The sequence below is a fragment of the Fundulus heteroclitus genome, chromosome 10 (assembly GCF_011125445.2).
Source record: "Fundulus heteroclitus isolate FHET01 chromosome 10, MU-UCD_Fhet_4.1, whole genome shotgun sequence".
Classification (NCBI taxonomy): domain Eukaryota; kingdom Metazoa; phylum Chordata; class Actinopteri; order Cyprinodontiformes; family Fundulidae; genus Fundulus; species Fundulus heteroclitus.
In genome coordinates this window covers 1,334,245-1,352,441 of record NC_046370.1, presented here as the reverse complement: position 1 = coordinate 1,352,441, position 18,197 = coordinate 1,334,245, and the positions used below count along the sequence as shown (strand labels likewise).

Sequence of the window (18,197 nt, the reverse complement as noted above, 5' to 3'; positions counted from 1 at the left end):
TGCAGCAAGATCTCTGGAGGTTGACCTCTGGGTAGCAGGATCTGTGGTGGGTGGCCTGAAGAAAGACCTCGATGTTGCATTATCTCTGGAGGCCATCCTCTGCAAAGCAGAATCTCTGACAGGCGATCCTTAGGACCTCCCTGGTGTAGCAGAATGTCTGGAGACCATCAGGAATGGAGCAGGACTGTTGCTCAGCCATCAGGGGCGGTGCATCAGTCTTGGTGAGTGTCGGGCCCAGGGCTTGGGTCTTGGCGGACATCACTGACTCAGGTGAAGGTGGGAGCGTCTGCTGAATTGCCAAAATCTGACAGGTTGGACCCCTGGCTAAGGAACTGGCAGGCTGGAATTCATTGTCAGACAATAACTTGGCGACAGATATGGCCTGGAGCATCATGACAAGCCTGGCTCAGAGCTTGGTGTCAGACATAATCTGGCACTTGGCATCGAACGTAACCTGAAGCTTGGCATCTGGCATTACGTAAAGTTTGGCCCCTAGGAATCCCCATAGCAGCCCTCACCGCAGCTCTCGAAACCGGATTTCTCACAACAGCTCAGTAGATGGGATGCCACACAGCAGCTATGGCAGTGGATACCCCCTGCAGCAACCCAGGGTCCTTGTAACAACCATGGGGCCCTGGATACCGCCATCCCTACAAGGCTCTGGATCCTTTGCATCCTGATGAGGCCCTGGATGCCTAGCGTCTCAACGAGGCTCTCGATGCTTGCCGTCTTGACGAGGCTCTGGATGGAGTCTCAATGAGGACAAGCCAAACAAGCATACCCTGACCAGAGTAATTTGTTGTGGTTTCTCATGCTACCTAATGCTTACAACATTTTCCTGTCATATCATGATTGGCCAATACCAAAATTTGATAGGTGGACACAAGGTCTTGATTCGCCCAATCAGCTCAGAGTTCTGTTGTCCTTCCTTTCCCCAAACGGAGACATTATCAATGTGGCTTGCCGGGTTAATTTTACTTGAGCAACTAAGCAAATCTTGGCCATACCATTATTGTGTTGAGTTGGGGGGAGTTCTGGGCCCCGATTAAAAAAAAAAACATACTACATATATAGACATATGGATACAAAGGTTTTATTAAATCAAATATTTTTAACATAACTAATAACATTTTGAAAAAAAAAAAATCCTGCCTCTAATTTAATGATTAGAGCCCCAGCTCTAGCCACCAGCTCCCCGCCCCCCTTTCCGAGGCCTGGTACAGCTGGCCTATTTGTCAGCGGCCTTATGACCAAGATACTATTTAGTAAAACAAAGACGAGAAACTCTTTGCCTATTTACACTTGTAAACAGTTTTTTCATTGCATTCCCTCTCCAAAATTGGCCTACAAATGACATAAGCAAGATATAAAACATCATATTTGATAACCAACTTATAGTGTCTGAGCGTAATAAAATTAGCACATATGGTTTAACTCAAAGACAGACTGACATTTTAAAAAGGCAAAAGGATTCCTTTTTGTTCTTAATTGTGTATCATGAGAAGGCTTACATTACTCATGTGTGATAAGTAAGAAATGGTCAAATAATCCAGTTTTACATGTAGATGATTTTGACTCAATTTTTCCTCTGCCCTGAATAGCGATGAAGCATCAACTTCTTTCTGAGGACAAAAACTAACCCCTCCTGTTCTTCAAAGAGGGTTCAATCTACTCACACTATCATAAGAAGCCAATTAGTGCTTAAAATAAGGATCATCAATCACATCATAAAGCTTGAAACTGCAGTACAAAATTTTTTTTCCAATGAATTGCCTTGTTAATGGAAAAACTCACTCACAGATTGTTTTAATCTATTTTCTTTCTCTTGACTTATGTGTGGTTGCAAGCCTCCCCCATCAAGGTGAGGATTTAAGAGGTTAAGAGGAGTGTGCTGTTCTGTCAGGTCAACATGTTCTGGTTTGTGTGCTCTAGATTTTATTTCAGGGTATCAGAATATGATGGGGTCGAATGAAAATGTACGGTATATCACTTTTCAGTTTTTTATACATATTTCCCCTCCACTTGACAGTTATATGCTTTTATGTTGGTCTCATCCCATAATAAAACACACTGTGGTTGATGGTGATGTGAATCAGAATGACAAGTAGCATATGGGGGGGGGGGGGTGTCAGAGAAGGTGCAAGTAAGTGTCTTTAGAAACCACCCAAAATAGCTGGTAATTTAATTATGGTTACTCTGAATTACATTGTTAAAGTGACTCATGCTTAATTTACACAAACTTTATTTAGCATTCCTCCCTTTGTGCTGCCCGCTTACTGAGAGGGTGTTGCATACACACACTCTTGCACAAACATATCACACCAGACAGATGTATGCAAAGAAGAGTTTGTCATCCTGCTATCTATGTATTGCACAACTAGAACAGGCACCAAACCAGTTGGTGGTTACAGAGGTACACAGAAGCTGTTTGTGAAATTTATTACACATATATTTGTCTAAATTACTCTTAATCACAGTTATTCTGCTAAGTGCACGAGGGAAGTTGGGCTGCAATTACATCAGGATGAAAACCACTGCAGGTCTGCATTAAACCCACACACAGAGTCGAAAGACTGCTTCTTTTTAAGGACATGACGGGAATTTTTTTTAGATAAAATGTTAAAAAACTTAGACACACACACACACACACACAAGTACTGCTGATTCCCTATCAGATTTCTCTGAACTAAATAAAGCTGTTAAAATTTGCACTACAATTTTAATGACAGGAAAAATAACTATAAAACATTTTAGATGTGAATTGAAAGTGTCCCTATTGTAACTCCTCCTACATTAGTGTTCCTCTATTTGCTTTGAGCAGTCCCCTTAAATTCCTGCAGACAGCCAACAGCATCTTGACCCAGACACTCTAAGGGGTAAAAAAGTAACACTTTTCCATAGCATACTAGTAAATTTATTTGACCAGCGAGGATATTTTTATTCTAGTTTGCTCTCCATGAGAAACACAATGGACTGGATAATTGCAGTGACACTCTTCTGTTCAGGTAACAAATGTTTGTGTTGTACCATTTTGTACCGTTCTGAGCAGCTTTCTAATTTATTATCATCTGGTGGAAGCTGCAGGCTGCTAAGATCCTGTTTTATCTGATTATTTCTTCAATACTATTCAACGAAAAGTCCCAAATATACTAACAAAACTTTAAGCACTTGATACATGACCTAAGGCCCTTTAAAACTGCCTATCTTTATCACCTATATGTAAAACTAAACAAAAAAAATGTTTCATATGTCTTAAGTCATAATGTGAAACATAGCAAACAGGCACTTCATTCTAGAGATTCTGAACTTCTCTATATTCTTATATTTTGCACAGAGATATTTTTCTTTTCTGAAGGCTTTTCTTGCCTTATCTTTAGTTACTGATCATTCGATATACATGTAACGGATGGTCATTACCCATCATCTTTGCTCACCTTTCCTTATATTAAAATGTTACAATAGCCTAAATGAGCTGGTTGGAAAGTAAAACCAGAAAAGGAGAACCTCTAATCTCTAAGGTTCAAAGCTTTTAAATTAAGGTTTTCTGTAAAGTATTCCAGCGATAGACTGGCAACCTGTCCAGGGTGAACCCCGCCTCTCGCCCATTGACAGTTGGAGATAGGCACCAGCACCACTCGCGACCCCAACAGGGATTGGTGTGTTAGAAAATGGATGAATTGATGTAAAATATTTCAGTCATGCTTAGAGAATAAAGGATTTAAACAACCTGACCAAGAAAACAAACAAACAAACAAACAAAAAAGCATCCGGCAGATGCAGAAGATCTTATTGGAGACAAGACTGCACACAAAAAAAACTGCCCCTCAGGTGAGAGGAGCAATGTATTTTCCAGAAATCCTTCAGTGGACAGAGAAGGGGTTTCAGCAGCTTAAGGTGAGCCAGTGAGTCTGAGGTGAACGGTGGAGAGAACGGAAGATGTTGATAGATCAAATGTTAAAGCAACCAGTTTATATGTAAGTTCTGCCAGAAGCAGGTGAGTGTCGAGCTCAGTCACTTTGCCACACAGAGTTTCACTGGGGAAAACAGGGGAAAAAGAAGAGTTACGAAGTGAACAATCAGTAGAGGGAAAAAGTAAAACTCTTGTAAGAGCAGCCTTTGCCAACAAGTGCTAAGCATCTCTGGGAACTCCTTCAAGACTGTTGGAAGACCATTTCAGGTGAACACCTCTTGAGGCTCATCAAGAGAACGCCAAGAGTGTGCGAAGCAGAAATCAAAGCAAAAGGTGGCTACTTTGAAGAACCTAGAATATAAGACATATTTTCAGTTGTTTCACACTTTTTTGTTAAGTATATAATTCCACATGTGTTAATTCATAGTGTTGATGTCTTCAGTGTCATTCTACAATTTTCATAGTCATGAAAATAAATAAAACTCTTTGAATGAGGTGTGTCCAAACTATATATATATATATATATATATATATATATATATAAAACATGCATAACATTTCAGCACCTGACTTTCTCAGTACTTGATAGTTTCAGTACATAAGTACAGTACAGAAGATGTAAATTCTGACCTGCAATAATCACCAATAAATTATCATATCCATTCATTAAAAAAAGAAAACATGAACAATTATGGGTTTTAATTGAATGAACTTTGGATTTTATTTTCTCTGTATTCCTCAGTGTTAAAAGCTGGACTTGGTTTTAATATTGACTCTGGCCTCTGGAAGACCCTAAGTGATCCTGCAGCAGGTTTTGGCTACCAGGTGGTGCAAAGAGGACCATCAAAGTGAGTCAGATCATACATTACTGATTTGAATCTTCATTTCATTTGTATTTCTTAATTTTAACTTGTAAAATGTTTAGAAAATGGCACTCATAACTCTGTGTTTCTCTCAGTCTCCTCGTCAGCGCTCCACTTGAACAGTATGGAAAAGATAAAAGAGGACGGATATTTGAGTGCTCAACAACTAATTGCAACATTCTGGGGTCTGCAGGTAGAATTGATTTTAACATGTCATGATATTAGGTGTGCATACATTTCACAAAAAACAGGACATCTAAAGGTACATATTCACTTTATACGACATTTTTAATATTTATACTGCAGTAACTCATTCTGGTAGCATACAACGTTTTTATAAGATTATCATGTTCTGCCGGCGTAGTATTTGTCATTTTTGTCTTTTATGCTTTGTTTTTGCTCAATTTGTTTGTAAATATAGCCTTTTCTGTGTATATTTACCATTCCAACGTCATGTGACTGGGGTTTCACTGCACATCCGTACAAATGGTCAACAAGCCGAAGCAATGGAGGCGAGCGAGTGTCGACCTCCCAGCGTAGTTACAAAACAAAAAGAAAAATCCAAGATCAAGTGAAAAAAGAAGCAAGATGTTAGTTTCCAAGAGGGATAAAAGCCTGATCACTCCCTTACTGTTGGAATTAAGAAATCACTTTAATCTGTCTAACAACATGAGGTTTAAAGATCTCGTACCATGCTCCTATTCAAATAAATTCAAAAGGAAGGGAAAAACGACGTTTTTAGAGTCTATCAGTCTGGAAAGAGTCACAGAGGCTTTTGTCATCTAGTTAAACCACAAAAAGAGTCATTATACACAAATAGAGAAAACACTAAACCATGGTAAAACTCCTGGATTATTCAGATTGATTAATCCAGGTGTGTCTGACCTCAGTAACCAGCCAGACACACATGGATTAATCAGCTTGTCCAGAAATGAAAGACAGGAAACAAAGGAGCTGCTGAAGTTCAGGAAGTAGTGGAGCTGTGCTTATAGCCCATTAGTGGGAGAAATTAATCTGCTACTTTGAGATGCACAGGCCCCTGATGTGGTCAGTTGACAGTAAGAAACATATCATCCTTTACCTGGAGCCGTGACCGCTATATGTTTTTGATGTTAATGTAGATAAAAAAAAATTTCCATAGGTATGTAGATGTGAACAGAATGAGTATTTGTTGCACTTTTTTGAAGAGGTGGGGGAACTCTGTCTCCACAGAGCCACAGGCATAGAATAAATGTTTTGTTACTTTTCTGGTTTTTCTTTTCTTCATGTCACTCTCCCCTTAGGGGGCGGCAGAGCTCTTTGGGTCCCAAAAAATTGTAAAGCCATGCTAACCACCCTTGACCCCTCCACTCCCACCCCACCACTTTGCCCCAACACAGAGACACAGTTCTAGTTTCTATTAATAACACTATTTATTCATTTTATTAATCCTAAAATGTACTAACAGTGTGGAAAGGCACATTCCTGGCTTTTACACTTGATTTTTGTTTTTGAAATATGTAAAAATACATGAAACCATTACTGTCCCGGTTTCCTAATTTCATCTTGATGAGATGTATTGCTTTTCATCCACGAGCAAGAATTGTCCCCAGATTTGATTTCAGAAATCTGGTAACCTTACTGTTGAAGGAGTGTTGAAAGTTAAATTGGTCCCAGGATCATATCATCAAAAGGTCCAGTGGGGGTGAAATAAAATGATATATTCAATTAGGAGTGAGCTAAAATTCCTCCATAGATGTCAATGACGTATTACCTGTTACTAAAAAAGCAAGCAAAGTTATTTGAGTTCAGGGGAAATTGCAACATTTTCTCATCCCCCAGGTTATCTTTGGCAAATATATAAAAAATGTTTTGATAATGTGAAATGTGTCGCAAAAAAGTATATGTATATATATATATATATTAAATCGGTAAGGGTTAAACCAGTTTTTGTGGCCATGTATTACAGGTCAGTCTCTATTTTTCATTTTTAGATCTTGTTACCAATCGATAAGAATAAAAGTAACAAAGCCATCATCCTATAGCAGAAAAAATTCAGTCTTTATTTCAAGTAGTATTATAACAGCTTTAGTTATGGGTGATAACAGCCATACAGCCTAATAATACTGTATTAAATGGAAACCATGTTTGATGAGCGATAGCTTTCCAAAGTCGTCATCACAAGTGTTTCTTTTCACAGAGAAAAATGCTGCCGTTAACATGTCCCTTGGTTTAGCGATGGCAAATGACCCCTCAACACAAACGACGATGGTGAGATGAAGAGCCAACAAAAATAAAGAATATGAGCAATGTGAAAATTTAAAGTTAAAAGGACGATCAAATAATCAAGCAACTAATGAAACATTTTCAGGTCTGTGGTCCAACTATTCCCAGAGACTGCAAAAGTATCACCATGTACAATGGTTTGTGCTTTGAGATGGATAAACAGAATACCCTTGGAAAGTCTTACACATCTGTCACTGGAGGTAGGTTCAGTAAACATGTGACCCTCACTCGACCCAACCCACCCTCCAACCCCACTCCACAGTAAACTACAGGTTAACCTTTACCTGAATAACTACAGGAAACTATTCTTGATCTCTTTCTGGTTTTCTTTCTTTTTTGCAGAATGTCCAATCCAAGCTTACATTGCATTTCTGTTGGATGGCTCTGGAAGTGTATCTGGTGAAGATTTTAAAAGTATGAAAGATTTTGTGAAAGGGCTGATTAGATCATTCCTGGGAAAAGATACACGGGTGAGATGGTCAATTTAACAATTAAAGGACCAGACAATTTGCAATGTTTTTTCAACAACATTGGTCACTGTTGGACATAACTAACAGGCCACTGAACATCCAAAGGGAAATATGTGACTGTTTTTGAAAAGGATCCCAATAAGACACGTGGGAATGAAAACATTTATCAATGCTTTTGGAATTAAAAGCATCTTTTGTGTTGTTTTGTTTAATGTGGATCCTGTTTAATTTCCTTCCAGACTAATCAATGAGAATGCTATACAGCATTCTCACTTATTAAGTTCCTTCAGGCCTTGATTATTATTCCGTACGGTTTTCGGCATCTAACTACTCCTGCATACTTCAATCGATTTAAACAATTTTCGTATCAAAACGTTCAGCTCGTTCACGACATTACTGCTATGTCTTTTGGTTAGGGCTGGGCAACGATTAAAATATTTAATCGTGATTAATCGCCCTGATTAATCGCGATTAATCGCATTGTATTTACAAACTCCAAGAATGAATTCAAAAGTAGTGTAAAGAGCACTTTTATTTTAATGTTCTGCTGCCATATGAACAAAAGTGTTGTAACATTTGTAGCACTTATCAGTAACACATTTTTAGTGTAAAGCTAAACTTAAAAATGTAAAACAAAAAATAGCAATAATAATATATTAAAGCTTATTGCCACTGACAGGGAATTCTCTTTATGGGGAAAAAATCTACCAAAAACAGGCAATTTCTGAGGTAACCGCATGGAGCAGCATTACCATTTTATGTTCAATACCAAAGTTTAACTTGGCAGTGGTTACAACTAACTTGTTTCTGTCATATTCGATGCTGGAAGAACTTTAAACTGAAATGCTTGCTAACTCGATATGCTTGCGTTGCTTGCGTTTATTTGACGTTGACAAGCGGTTTTTTGTTGTTGCTTTCTCGCGTGCATATCCACCTTATTTTTGACGGAAACATGGAGGCAGCGAGTTGACGTTTGTTTGGGCGAGACTTCCGCCCGCTCACTTCCTGTCAGTGTTTAGCTTTCTGAGAAGCGGTTCATGCGGCTACTTCGTCTTAAATTACTCGTCATTATGACTTTGAGGAAGACCGGGATCATTTGTGTGGTTAGAGGTTGTCATAGTAACGGGTGTAAAAGAAAGGTTTACGTGGAGCAGGAGTGTTTTAATCATCGACCGTGTACAAAAGCTGTGGATACGAGGCGCCCTACTTCATTCACCCTCAGCCGAAGAATGAGGAATCCCTTCACCTGTGGTTAAAAGCTTAAAATCTGAAGAAACCACCGAAGCGACCGTATGTTTTTTTCATTTTGTGGACAAAAGACCAACATAAGACCACATGACGCCAGAAAAGTGTCTGGGCTGCGAAGTTCCATAAAAAAACAAAACCAGGAGACGTCAAGAGGAGAGGAGACAGGTAAGCTAATGTTTTGATATCCTCTCATAACATCAGTTAAATCCCAAACATTACAAAATTAACTGACCAGCAATCTAATCACAACGAGCCAACGGCCAGTATGTTTCTGAATCAGATAATTCATCAGCCTACCTTCCATAAGTCGCCGCTGCATGACTGAAGGCTTTCCCTGGAGTCGCAGCACCAGAGTGCTCCGGTCGTCTCGGTAGAGCCGGTTGATGCAGTCAGAATCCAGCAGCGTGAACGTCGGACTAGTTTTAGCTTGAACGGACATCAGCCTCCATGAATACCAGGTCATCCATGTTGATATTTATTAACACCGATCCAACTCTTTCACTGCGGAGGTTCGCTTCGGTAAAGTCGCACAGCAGAGCCGTCCGCACCAAGTAACGACACAAAACAGGTTAAAATGTCCTCGTACGTTATATGAGGCCACTTCTTTGTATCATCCACTCACTCATGAATAGTTTGAAGCTGTGGCCCTGACCTGCCACTTTCGATTGCTCTGCAAGTTTTGACACTGTTGCCGCGACAGTTGATCATTTCAGTCAAACTAATGTTATTTGGCCGAGGGAAGCGCTGAAACGGAAGTGCGGCACACACAAACGGAAGTTGGACAGACCTTCACAAAATAAAAGCATGTGAGCAACATGCGTTAACGCGCGTTAAAGAAAATATCGCCGTTAATAGTCTAATGAGTAAACGCGAAATTAACGCGTTAACTTGCCCAGCCCTACTTTTGGTAATTATAACTTTTGTAATATTTAAAATATTAAACTTTTTGTGAGTTTTTTGTTCTCATTGAAATTTAATGGAGAATTCTTCAAATTCTTCCAATATTTCAGCTTTTTGACAGCTTACTGCTTCAGCCTACTTTCAGCTAGAAACGCCATTCAACTTTCAAAAATTTTCAAATAACCTTCAGCTATCTTCAGCTACTTCAGCTTTTTCATATCTTCTACCATTTTCATATAGTACCTCCTTAAAATAATTTTGCATTTTCATAATTCAGAAAAATTAATGCGTTGCTATGGTTGCTAGGGAGTTAATTTAGAGTGGCCACTCTAACATTCCTGTATATTTTCCTTCTCTGAACAACTTCTTCTCACTCGCTCAATTTTCACTCTATTCACAAAAATTATACATCAAAACGTAGGAATTTTTGTCTGGATTCTGGAAATGTAACCATCATTGGTGTGGGATTTAGAGATTTTTCGCAAATCAGCCCAGAGCACCACAAAGCCTAAAAGCTCTCCATTGATTTTCTATGGAGGTGTGGTGAAAAATCACACCTGACATTCCCAAGCGACACATGTTTTCACATCGTCGCTACTCCTAAACCGTTTTATGTACAGGCATGAGACTTTCACACATTCATGTCCAGACCCTTCTCGTGCTCACAAAAAAGGAATTTTATCGATAAATGTTACGGTTTTGCCGCAGGAACAATTTGTTTGGGAGTAGCGTTTTGGGAAAATGCTAAAACAGGATCAGACTTCCATCCCCCCGAATGAGGCACTTTTCTACATCGTTGCTACTCCTAATCCGTTTTATGTACAGGCATGAGACTTTCACACATTCATGTCCAGACCCTTCTGGCGCTCACAAAAAAGAAATTTTGTCGATAAATGTTACGGTTTTGCCGCAGGAACAATTTCTTCAGGAGTAGCGAATGTGCAAAACCCTTAAAACGCTTTGGAGCTTCATTCTTCCACATCATCCACTTTTTTACATCATCCCTGTGCTTACACCGGTTTTTGTAAAAACATAAAAATGAGCTCCATAGTCCTCAAAAGCCTGGTGATACTCACAGTGAAAGAATTATTTTGATATCTCTTATACTTTTTCAGTTACAGCGATTTGTTCGGGACCGTTTTTAGAGGATTTCTGAAATTCCATAAAAATCCCCTTTATATCATAATTTTTTACGCCTAAATTAAAATATTTCTAGCAAAAACCAATAGTTTGTCTTGTTCTCCTATCGGTTACGAACTAAACGCTGAAAGAATTATGTCTCTACCATTTACGGATCAGGAGATATGGAGCGTTGTTTGAGGCAAAGTATTCCATTCTATTCCAATGAGGCATAGTCTGAGCAAAGTCTCTGCACTTTGGTAGAATGGCCCGCTGCAGGTGTGAGGGAGTTTCCATGACGACGGAACTCTGAGGGCCAGAGGGAGAGGCTCCATTGAGATAGAATGGCAACTCTCGACATTCACTGCAGTGGCTGTGATTAATGTAGGAACCTGAAATTCGCACAGTCACTTCCTCTTAACATTTTGAAATTTTCAAGTGATTATCAGCCATGTGTCACTTTTCTGTCCCATTTTGGATTTCACATGCTTTTCTATTGGGCCTTTGCTTCCAACAGAACCTGGCAGGATGCCCAGACACGACCCAATTGGCCAATACAGCACCACCCACCTGTGGGAAATGGCGCTACTGAACATTTTGGTCAAATGTTGAGTTCTGGGCCCAGATGTGGTGAGGCTGAGTTGCTAAAGGAGGCGGATCTGACCCATGAACTTTGGTCACGTTTGGTGACATTAAGTAATGGCACCCCTTTTTGAGGCACTTCCCAGTACAGGATTTGGACCAAACTGACAGAGTACAATCACCCGGTTATACTGAACACAACCTTGTTAGCGGCTAATGGTTAGCATGTTGCTAACCGGAAGTAGCTCTAGGAGGCTCGTACAAACTTCTGCTTCACAGAGTCTATACTTCCTTTAGAGAGAAAGCTCCACAAGAAATTTGGACTACATCAAATTTTTCTAATTTCTTCAAATTCTTCAAATTTCTTCAAATTTTTTAAATTTCTTCAAAATTTTTAAATTCTTCAAATTCTTCAAATTTTTTCAAATTTTTCAAATTCCTTCAAATTTTTCAAGTTCTTCAAATTTCTTCAAATTCTTCAAATTTCTTCAAATTTTTCAAATTCTTCAAATTTTTCAAATTCCTTCAAATTTTTCAAATTCTTCAAATTGCTGAATTTCTTCAAATTTCTTCAAATTTTTCAAATTCTTCAAATTTCTTTAAATTCTTCAAATTTCTTCAATTTTTTTCAAATTCTTAAATTTTTTTGAATTCCTTCAAATTTTTCAAATTTCTTCAAGTTTTTCAAATTCTTCGAACTTCTTTAAATTCTTCAAATTTCTTCAAATTTTTTCAAATTTTTCGAATTCCTTCAAATTTTTCAAATTCAAATTTTTTCAATTATTTCAAATTCTTTAAATTTTACAAATTTCTTCAATTTTTTTCTAATTCTTCAAATTCTTTCAAATTCTTCTATTTGTTTCAACTCTTCAACTTTTTCAAATTCTTCAAATCCCTTCAAATTTTTACATTTTTTTCAAATTCTTCAAATCTGATTTCAATGTTTTCTGCATCTTCTGCTCAATCACTCTGCAGATTAGCATTCTTGCTCGCTGTTACGCAGGAACAGCTTTTTCTAGTTTACCTTTGTTATTCTGTTGTTTACTAAACATAATTTTAACTTCATGTCCTTTTTGTTAATTTTTTGCAGTTTGCCATTACCCAGTATTCCTATGACACAACAACGCATTATGACTTTAATGCTTTTTCACAAGCTCCTTACTGGGAATCTCAAATTGACAACATCAGTCAAAAAAGAGGAGGAACATACACAGCTGCTGCCATCGGAAAAGTGGTGTAAGTATTTCTAATATGTTAGTGTATAGTAACAGCTTAAATTAAACTAAAAGTTAAAAATTATTATAAAGGCTCTTGTACAGAATACCACTTTTTCTGTTGAAAGAACCCAAAGGTAGTTATCAAAGTGTTGTGGTGTTGCTCTATGATAATAGTGGAAAATAAGCAGCCTATTTTGTTCTCAACCAGCCACGGTTTGTTTTGGGAAGTGTGCAAGTTTTGAAGCATTCCACTTGCGTCCGTCACTTAGTAAGAAAGTGTTTTGTCCCACTTTCTTCACGACAAGTGGTTCTGTAAATCTTGAAGATCCTTTGGAAACGTGCTCAGGTCTGCGAATATGAACAGTGTCACACACATTGACTGGTGGTACTTTAGCTCTCATTTTCTTGTCTGTGTATTCCTTCATTTTATTTTGCTTTTGTTTCACCCTCTTTTGTATTTGGGCATGTGTTTTGCTTTTCAATTCTACTGGGAGTATGTTTAGCTTGGTGCGCATCTTTCTGTTTCTCAGTAGCTCAAATGGTGTTACTCCGGTGGTTGCATGAGGAGTAGCTCGGTAGTTGTGCAGGAATGCTGTTACAGTTTCTTTCCATGAACTGTGACTTCTTTCAGATGTCTGTATGCAGTCCTTAAGTACTCTGTTGAACCTTTCCACAGCACCATTTGCTTTAGGGTAGTATACACTGGACCTTAAGTGCTGTATCTCTCTCTCCCTCAGAAAATCACTAAGTGCATGGGATGTAAACTGACAACCATTATCTGAGACAAGGTACACCGGATTACCTTCTGTACTGAACACAGTGGCTAAAAAGCGAATAACAACATCTGTAGTAACAGTAGAAGCGAATGCAACCTCAGGCCATTTGCTGTAGTAGTCTGTAAGTACAATAGCATAACGGCAGTCCCATGTAGCATTTTCAAATGGACCTGTAATATCTATTGCAACTTTTTCCCATGGTTTACTAGGGAATTCAACTGGAGTAAGTGGAGCAGGAGCAGTTATGGCTACCTTATCACTGTACTGGCAGTTAACACAGGAAGCAATAACAGAATGTACAAATTTGTTCAGTCGTGGCCACCAGAAAAGTTCACGCAGTCTCTGCTTAGTACGGACAATGCCTTGATGTCCTTCATGTGCTAAATCAACAACTCTGGCACGCAGTGAAGCAGGAACAACTAGTCGATCTGTCAATCTCAATATCAGTGAACCATGAACTGACAACTCATGCCGTACCTGAAAATATGGAGCAAGAGTCTCTGGAAGACCTTTGTGGCATTTGGGCCAACCTTTTTCAATCTGGTTGCGCAGCAAGGACAGTTCTGGGCAGGTTTCACTGGCAGAAGTAAACTCTGGAAGAGAAATGGCATACAGTGACTCTTTAAAAACAGCTGCAATCATGTCCGGTTCATCTGTAGCCTTATTCTTAACAGTTAGTGGTAGTCTGGACAGGCAGTCAGCAGTGATGTTTTGGTGTCCTGGGCGGTAAGTGACGTCATACGTGAAGCACAGCGGTCGAGCGGACCATCTGGTGATCCTTAGTCCAGCACGGCCAGAACCTTTAGAGGTGAGTAAGGTCATAAGTGCTTGGTGATCGGTACGAAGAACAAAGCGACGACCCCATAGGTAAGTTCTCCAGCTTTCCACAGCCCAAACGCAAGAGCTTCTCGTTCGACCGTGGAGTACTTGCGCTCAGTAGAAGAAAGAGTTCTGGATGCAAAAGCGACAACTCTCTCACTTTGATCAGAATCCAACTGAGTTAACACCGCGCCCAGTCCATAATCTGAAGCATCAGTAGTAACATAGGTTGGTAACTCAGGGTCATACAGAGCTAAGGCAGGACTGTTGACTATCAGTTCTTTAAGTGCAGTGAAGCTAGACTGTGCTTCTGTTGTCCACTTGAAGCTTAAATCTGTGGAGTCTCTGAGCACTGTACGTAGTGGCTCACTAACAGTTGCAAAATCTGGAATGAACTTACTGTACCATGATGCAAGACCAAGGAAGGATCTCAGAGCAGACGTGTCGTGTGGAGCTGGAGCATTAATTCAGCAGTGACTCTATCCTGATCTGGTTGAAGACCTTCTTTTGAAATGGTGTGACCCAGGTAGTTTAGTGAAGGATGGTTGAATTTGCATTTATGCATGTTTAGTTTGAGTCCAGCATCTGTCAAGGCTTGAAGCACTCTCCGTAGATTTTCATCATGTTCTCTTTGTGTAGAGCCATAGCAGATGACGTCATCCAGGTAAGCTTGTACACCTGGCAAACCTTTAAGGATGATTGACATCATTTTCTGAAACGCTGATGGGGCAGAAGCTAAGTCAAAAGGAACTCTGCAAAAACAAAAAAGTCCATCATGAGTGGTAAATGCTGTAATATCACGACTTTCAGGATGCAGAGGCATTTGGTGGTAGGCAGAGGCTAAATCAATCGTGGAAAACACAGTTGCCCCACATAGATTTGAGAACATCCATGTGTGGTAATGGATGGCAATCAGCAACAATGACTTTATTTGGCTCCCTTAAATCAACACACATGCGTGGCTTTCCCCCATCTCTTCTTTGAGTCACGATTATGGGAGAAACCCAAGGAGAAGCATCAGTACGTTCAATGGTGCCCTTATCCTGAAGATCTTTGAGCTCCTCTGAGACAGCTTGTCTTACTGAAAATGGAAGTCTCCTGAGTTTTTGATGCACTGGAACAGCATTTGGCTGTATATGTACTTTGTGTATGAAGTTTTTAGCATAGCCAACTTCCTGAACTGACACTTCCGGGACATGTTCTGATACAGTCTCTGATACAGCAGTTTGAACTGCAGGGGCAGGAGGAGTACTAGTAGTAACCACTTTCCGTTCTTCAAGTTTCATTTGTAATGCCTGAAACAAGTCTAAGCCAAGAAGAGCAGTGCCTGACTCAACAACAACAAGAGTGCCCTTAGTAGAATGACTATCATGAGAAATGGTAGCTTTTAAGCAACCTTTTACAGAAATTTTCTCTTTTGCATAAGTAACAAGAGCAAATGTAGGTTCCGTTAACACACATTCTGAAAAGCAGGTGCGGTAAATGTCCTCCGGGATAATAGACACCAATGAGCCTGTATCCACAATCAGCTCAACATCTTTGCATCGGCCATTAACAGTGACTTGAATTGACAGTGACTGCATTGTCCATGTAAAGAACTGTGGGCTCATTAATGGCGACTTCACGTACCTCCTTTTGATTCGAACGGCACACTCGTGAAAAATGTCCCACTTTCCCACACTTGTTACATGTCATTTTAGCAGCAGGGCATGAAGGTTTGTTAGCAAGGTGATTGAAAGATCCACAGCGGAAGCAGGAACGGTTACCAGCAGCTTTAGCCATAGCAGGAGCAGGATCCGGTGGCTTCTTCTTCGTGTCCCAGCGGCGGCTTGGCTTTGGTTGCTTTTGTACGGCCCTCACTGGAGCAGAAGCGGCAGAAGCAATAGCATCAGAAAGGACGTTAGCATCTCTCAATCCACTTTCAATTTGCAACGCCAATGTATTAGCTTTAGCAAGTGTTAAGTCCGGTTCAAGTAATAATCTGTCTCTTATGCAAGTGTTAGCAACACACTCAATCAGTTGATCACGTAGCATTTGTTCCTCCATGTTTCCAAAATCACATGTAGCAGCAAACTCCCGTAAAGAAGCAAAGAATTGGTTTACCGTCTCATCTGGTCTCTGTGCTCATTGTCGAAACTTGTGACGTTTAGCAATGACGTTCACCTACAAGCACAAAATGTGCTTGTAGGTGAATGTCATTGCTATTGCTGCTAGGGCAGCAATAGCAGTAGCATACGTGTCTCCAGTGTTCGGCAGGGTGTAGAAAAGCCTTTGTCCCTCCATACCCAGGGCATGAAGTAGAACCGCGCGCTTTCTGGCATCAGGCCAGCCATCTCCCGATGCAGCTATCACCAACATGTAGTTATCAAACATTTTAAGCCATGTTGAAAATGGTATTGCTGGTTCCCCTGGGCATGGCATGAATGGAGCAGGTAAAGGCACAGAAATAGACATCCTCGTCACCAATGTTGTGGTGTTGCTCTATGATAATAGTGGAAAATAAGCAGCCTCAAACGCAGTTCAGCTTCAGTCCTCTTTTACTCTCCGTTCACTTCTTCTTCTTCTCCTCACACATACAGCATAGCTTTCTCACATACATATACAGAGCTCCCCCTACTGTCCTTTTCGTGCAATTACAGAACATAACACAAAGTATGTCCAGTAAGAGTTCAGAATGACTCTTATATCCAAAGAGTTCTACTGTCCTTTTGGTATTCGATTATTTTTCCTTGAGTTATTTAGATAAGAGCAGCTTTGCTATTATACAGGGGTGGGACAATGAAACTGAAACACCTGGTTTTAGACCAGAATAATTTATTAGTATGGTGTAGGGCCTCCTTTTGCGGCTAATACAGCGTCAATTTGTCTTGGGAATGACATATACAAGTCCTGCACAGTGGTCAGAGGGACTTTAAGCCATTCTTCTTGCAGGATAGTGGCCAGGTCATGACATGATGCTGGTGGAGGAAAACGTTTCCTGACTCGCTCCTCCAAAACACCCCAAAGTGGCTCAAAAATATTTAGATCTGGTGACTGTGCAGGCCATGGGAGATGTTCAACTTCACTTTTATGTTCATCAAACCAATCTTTCACCAGTCTTGCTGTGTGTATTGGTGCATTGTCATCCTGATACATGGCACCTCCTTCAGGATACAATGTTTGAACCATTGGATGCACATGGTCCTCCAGAATGGTTCGGTAGTCCTTGGCAGTGACCCGCCCATCTAGCTCAAGTATGGGACCAAGGGACTGCCATGATATGGCAGCCCAAACCATCACTGATCCACCCCCATGCTTCACTCTAGGCATGCAACAGTCTGGGTGGTACGCTTCTTTGAGGCTTCTCCACACCGTAACTCTCCCGCATGTGGGGAAAACAGTAAAGGTGGACTCATCAGAGAACAATACATGTTTCAAATTGATACATGGCACCTCCTTCAGGATACAATGTTTGAACCATTGGATGCACATGGTCCTCCAGAATGGTTCGGTAGTCCTTGGCAGTGACCCGCCCATCTAGCTCAAGTATGGGACTAAGGGACTGCCATGATATGGCAGCCCAAACCATCACTGATCCACCCCCATGCTTCACTCTAGGCATGCAACAGTCTGGGTGGTACGCTTCTTTGAGGCTTCTCCACACCGTAACTCTCCCGGATGTGGGGAAAACAGTAAAGGTGGACTCATCAGAGAACAATACATGTTTCAAATTGTCCACAGCCCAAGATTTGCGCTCCTTGCACCATTGAAACCAACATTTGCCATCGGCACGAGTGACCAAAGGTTTGGCTATAGCAGCCCGGCCGTGGATATTGATCCTGTGGAGCTCCCTACGGACAGTTTTGGTGGAAACAGGAGAGTTGAGGTGCACATTTAATTCTGCCGTGATTTGGGGAGCCGTGGTTTTATGTTTTTTGGATACAATCCGGGTTAGCACACAAACTTCCCTTTCAGACAGTTTCCTCTTGCATCCACAGTTAATCCTGTTGGATGTGGTTCGTCTTTCTTGGTGGTATGCTGACATTACT

At 40.3% G+C, this 18,197-nt stretch overlaps 1 protein-coding gene across 1 annotated transcript in view; it reads left to right on the top strand.

Moving 5' to 3' along the window:
- LOC105923824 (integrin alpha-M) overlaps positions 1–18,197 on the top strand; it is an 86,023-nt gene that overhangs the window by 41,810 nt on the left and 26,016 nt on the right. The window contains exons 6-11 of the mRNA XM_036142568.1: positions 4,653–4,758; positions 4,869–4,966; positions 6,953–7,023; positions 7,124–7,238; positions 7,381–7,508; positions 12,448–12,593. Of these exons, the coding sequence (XP_035998461.1) occupies positions 4,653–4,758; positions 4,869–4,966; positions 6,953–7,023; positions 7,124–7,238; positions 7,381–7,508; positions 12,448–12,593 (664 nt within the window). The remainder of the gene's footprint in view (positions 1–4,652; positions 4,759–4,868; positions 4,967–6,952; positions 7,024–7,123; positions 7,239–7,380; positions 7,509–12,447; positions 12,594–18,197) is intronic.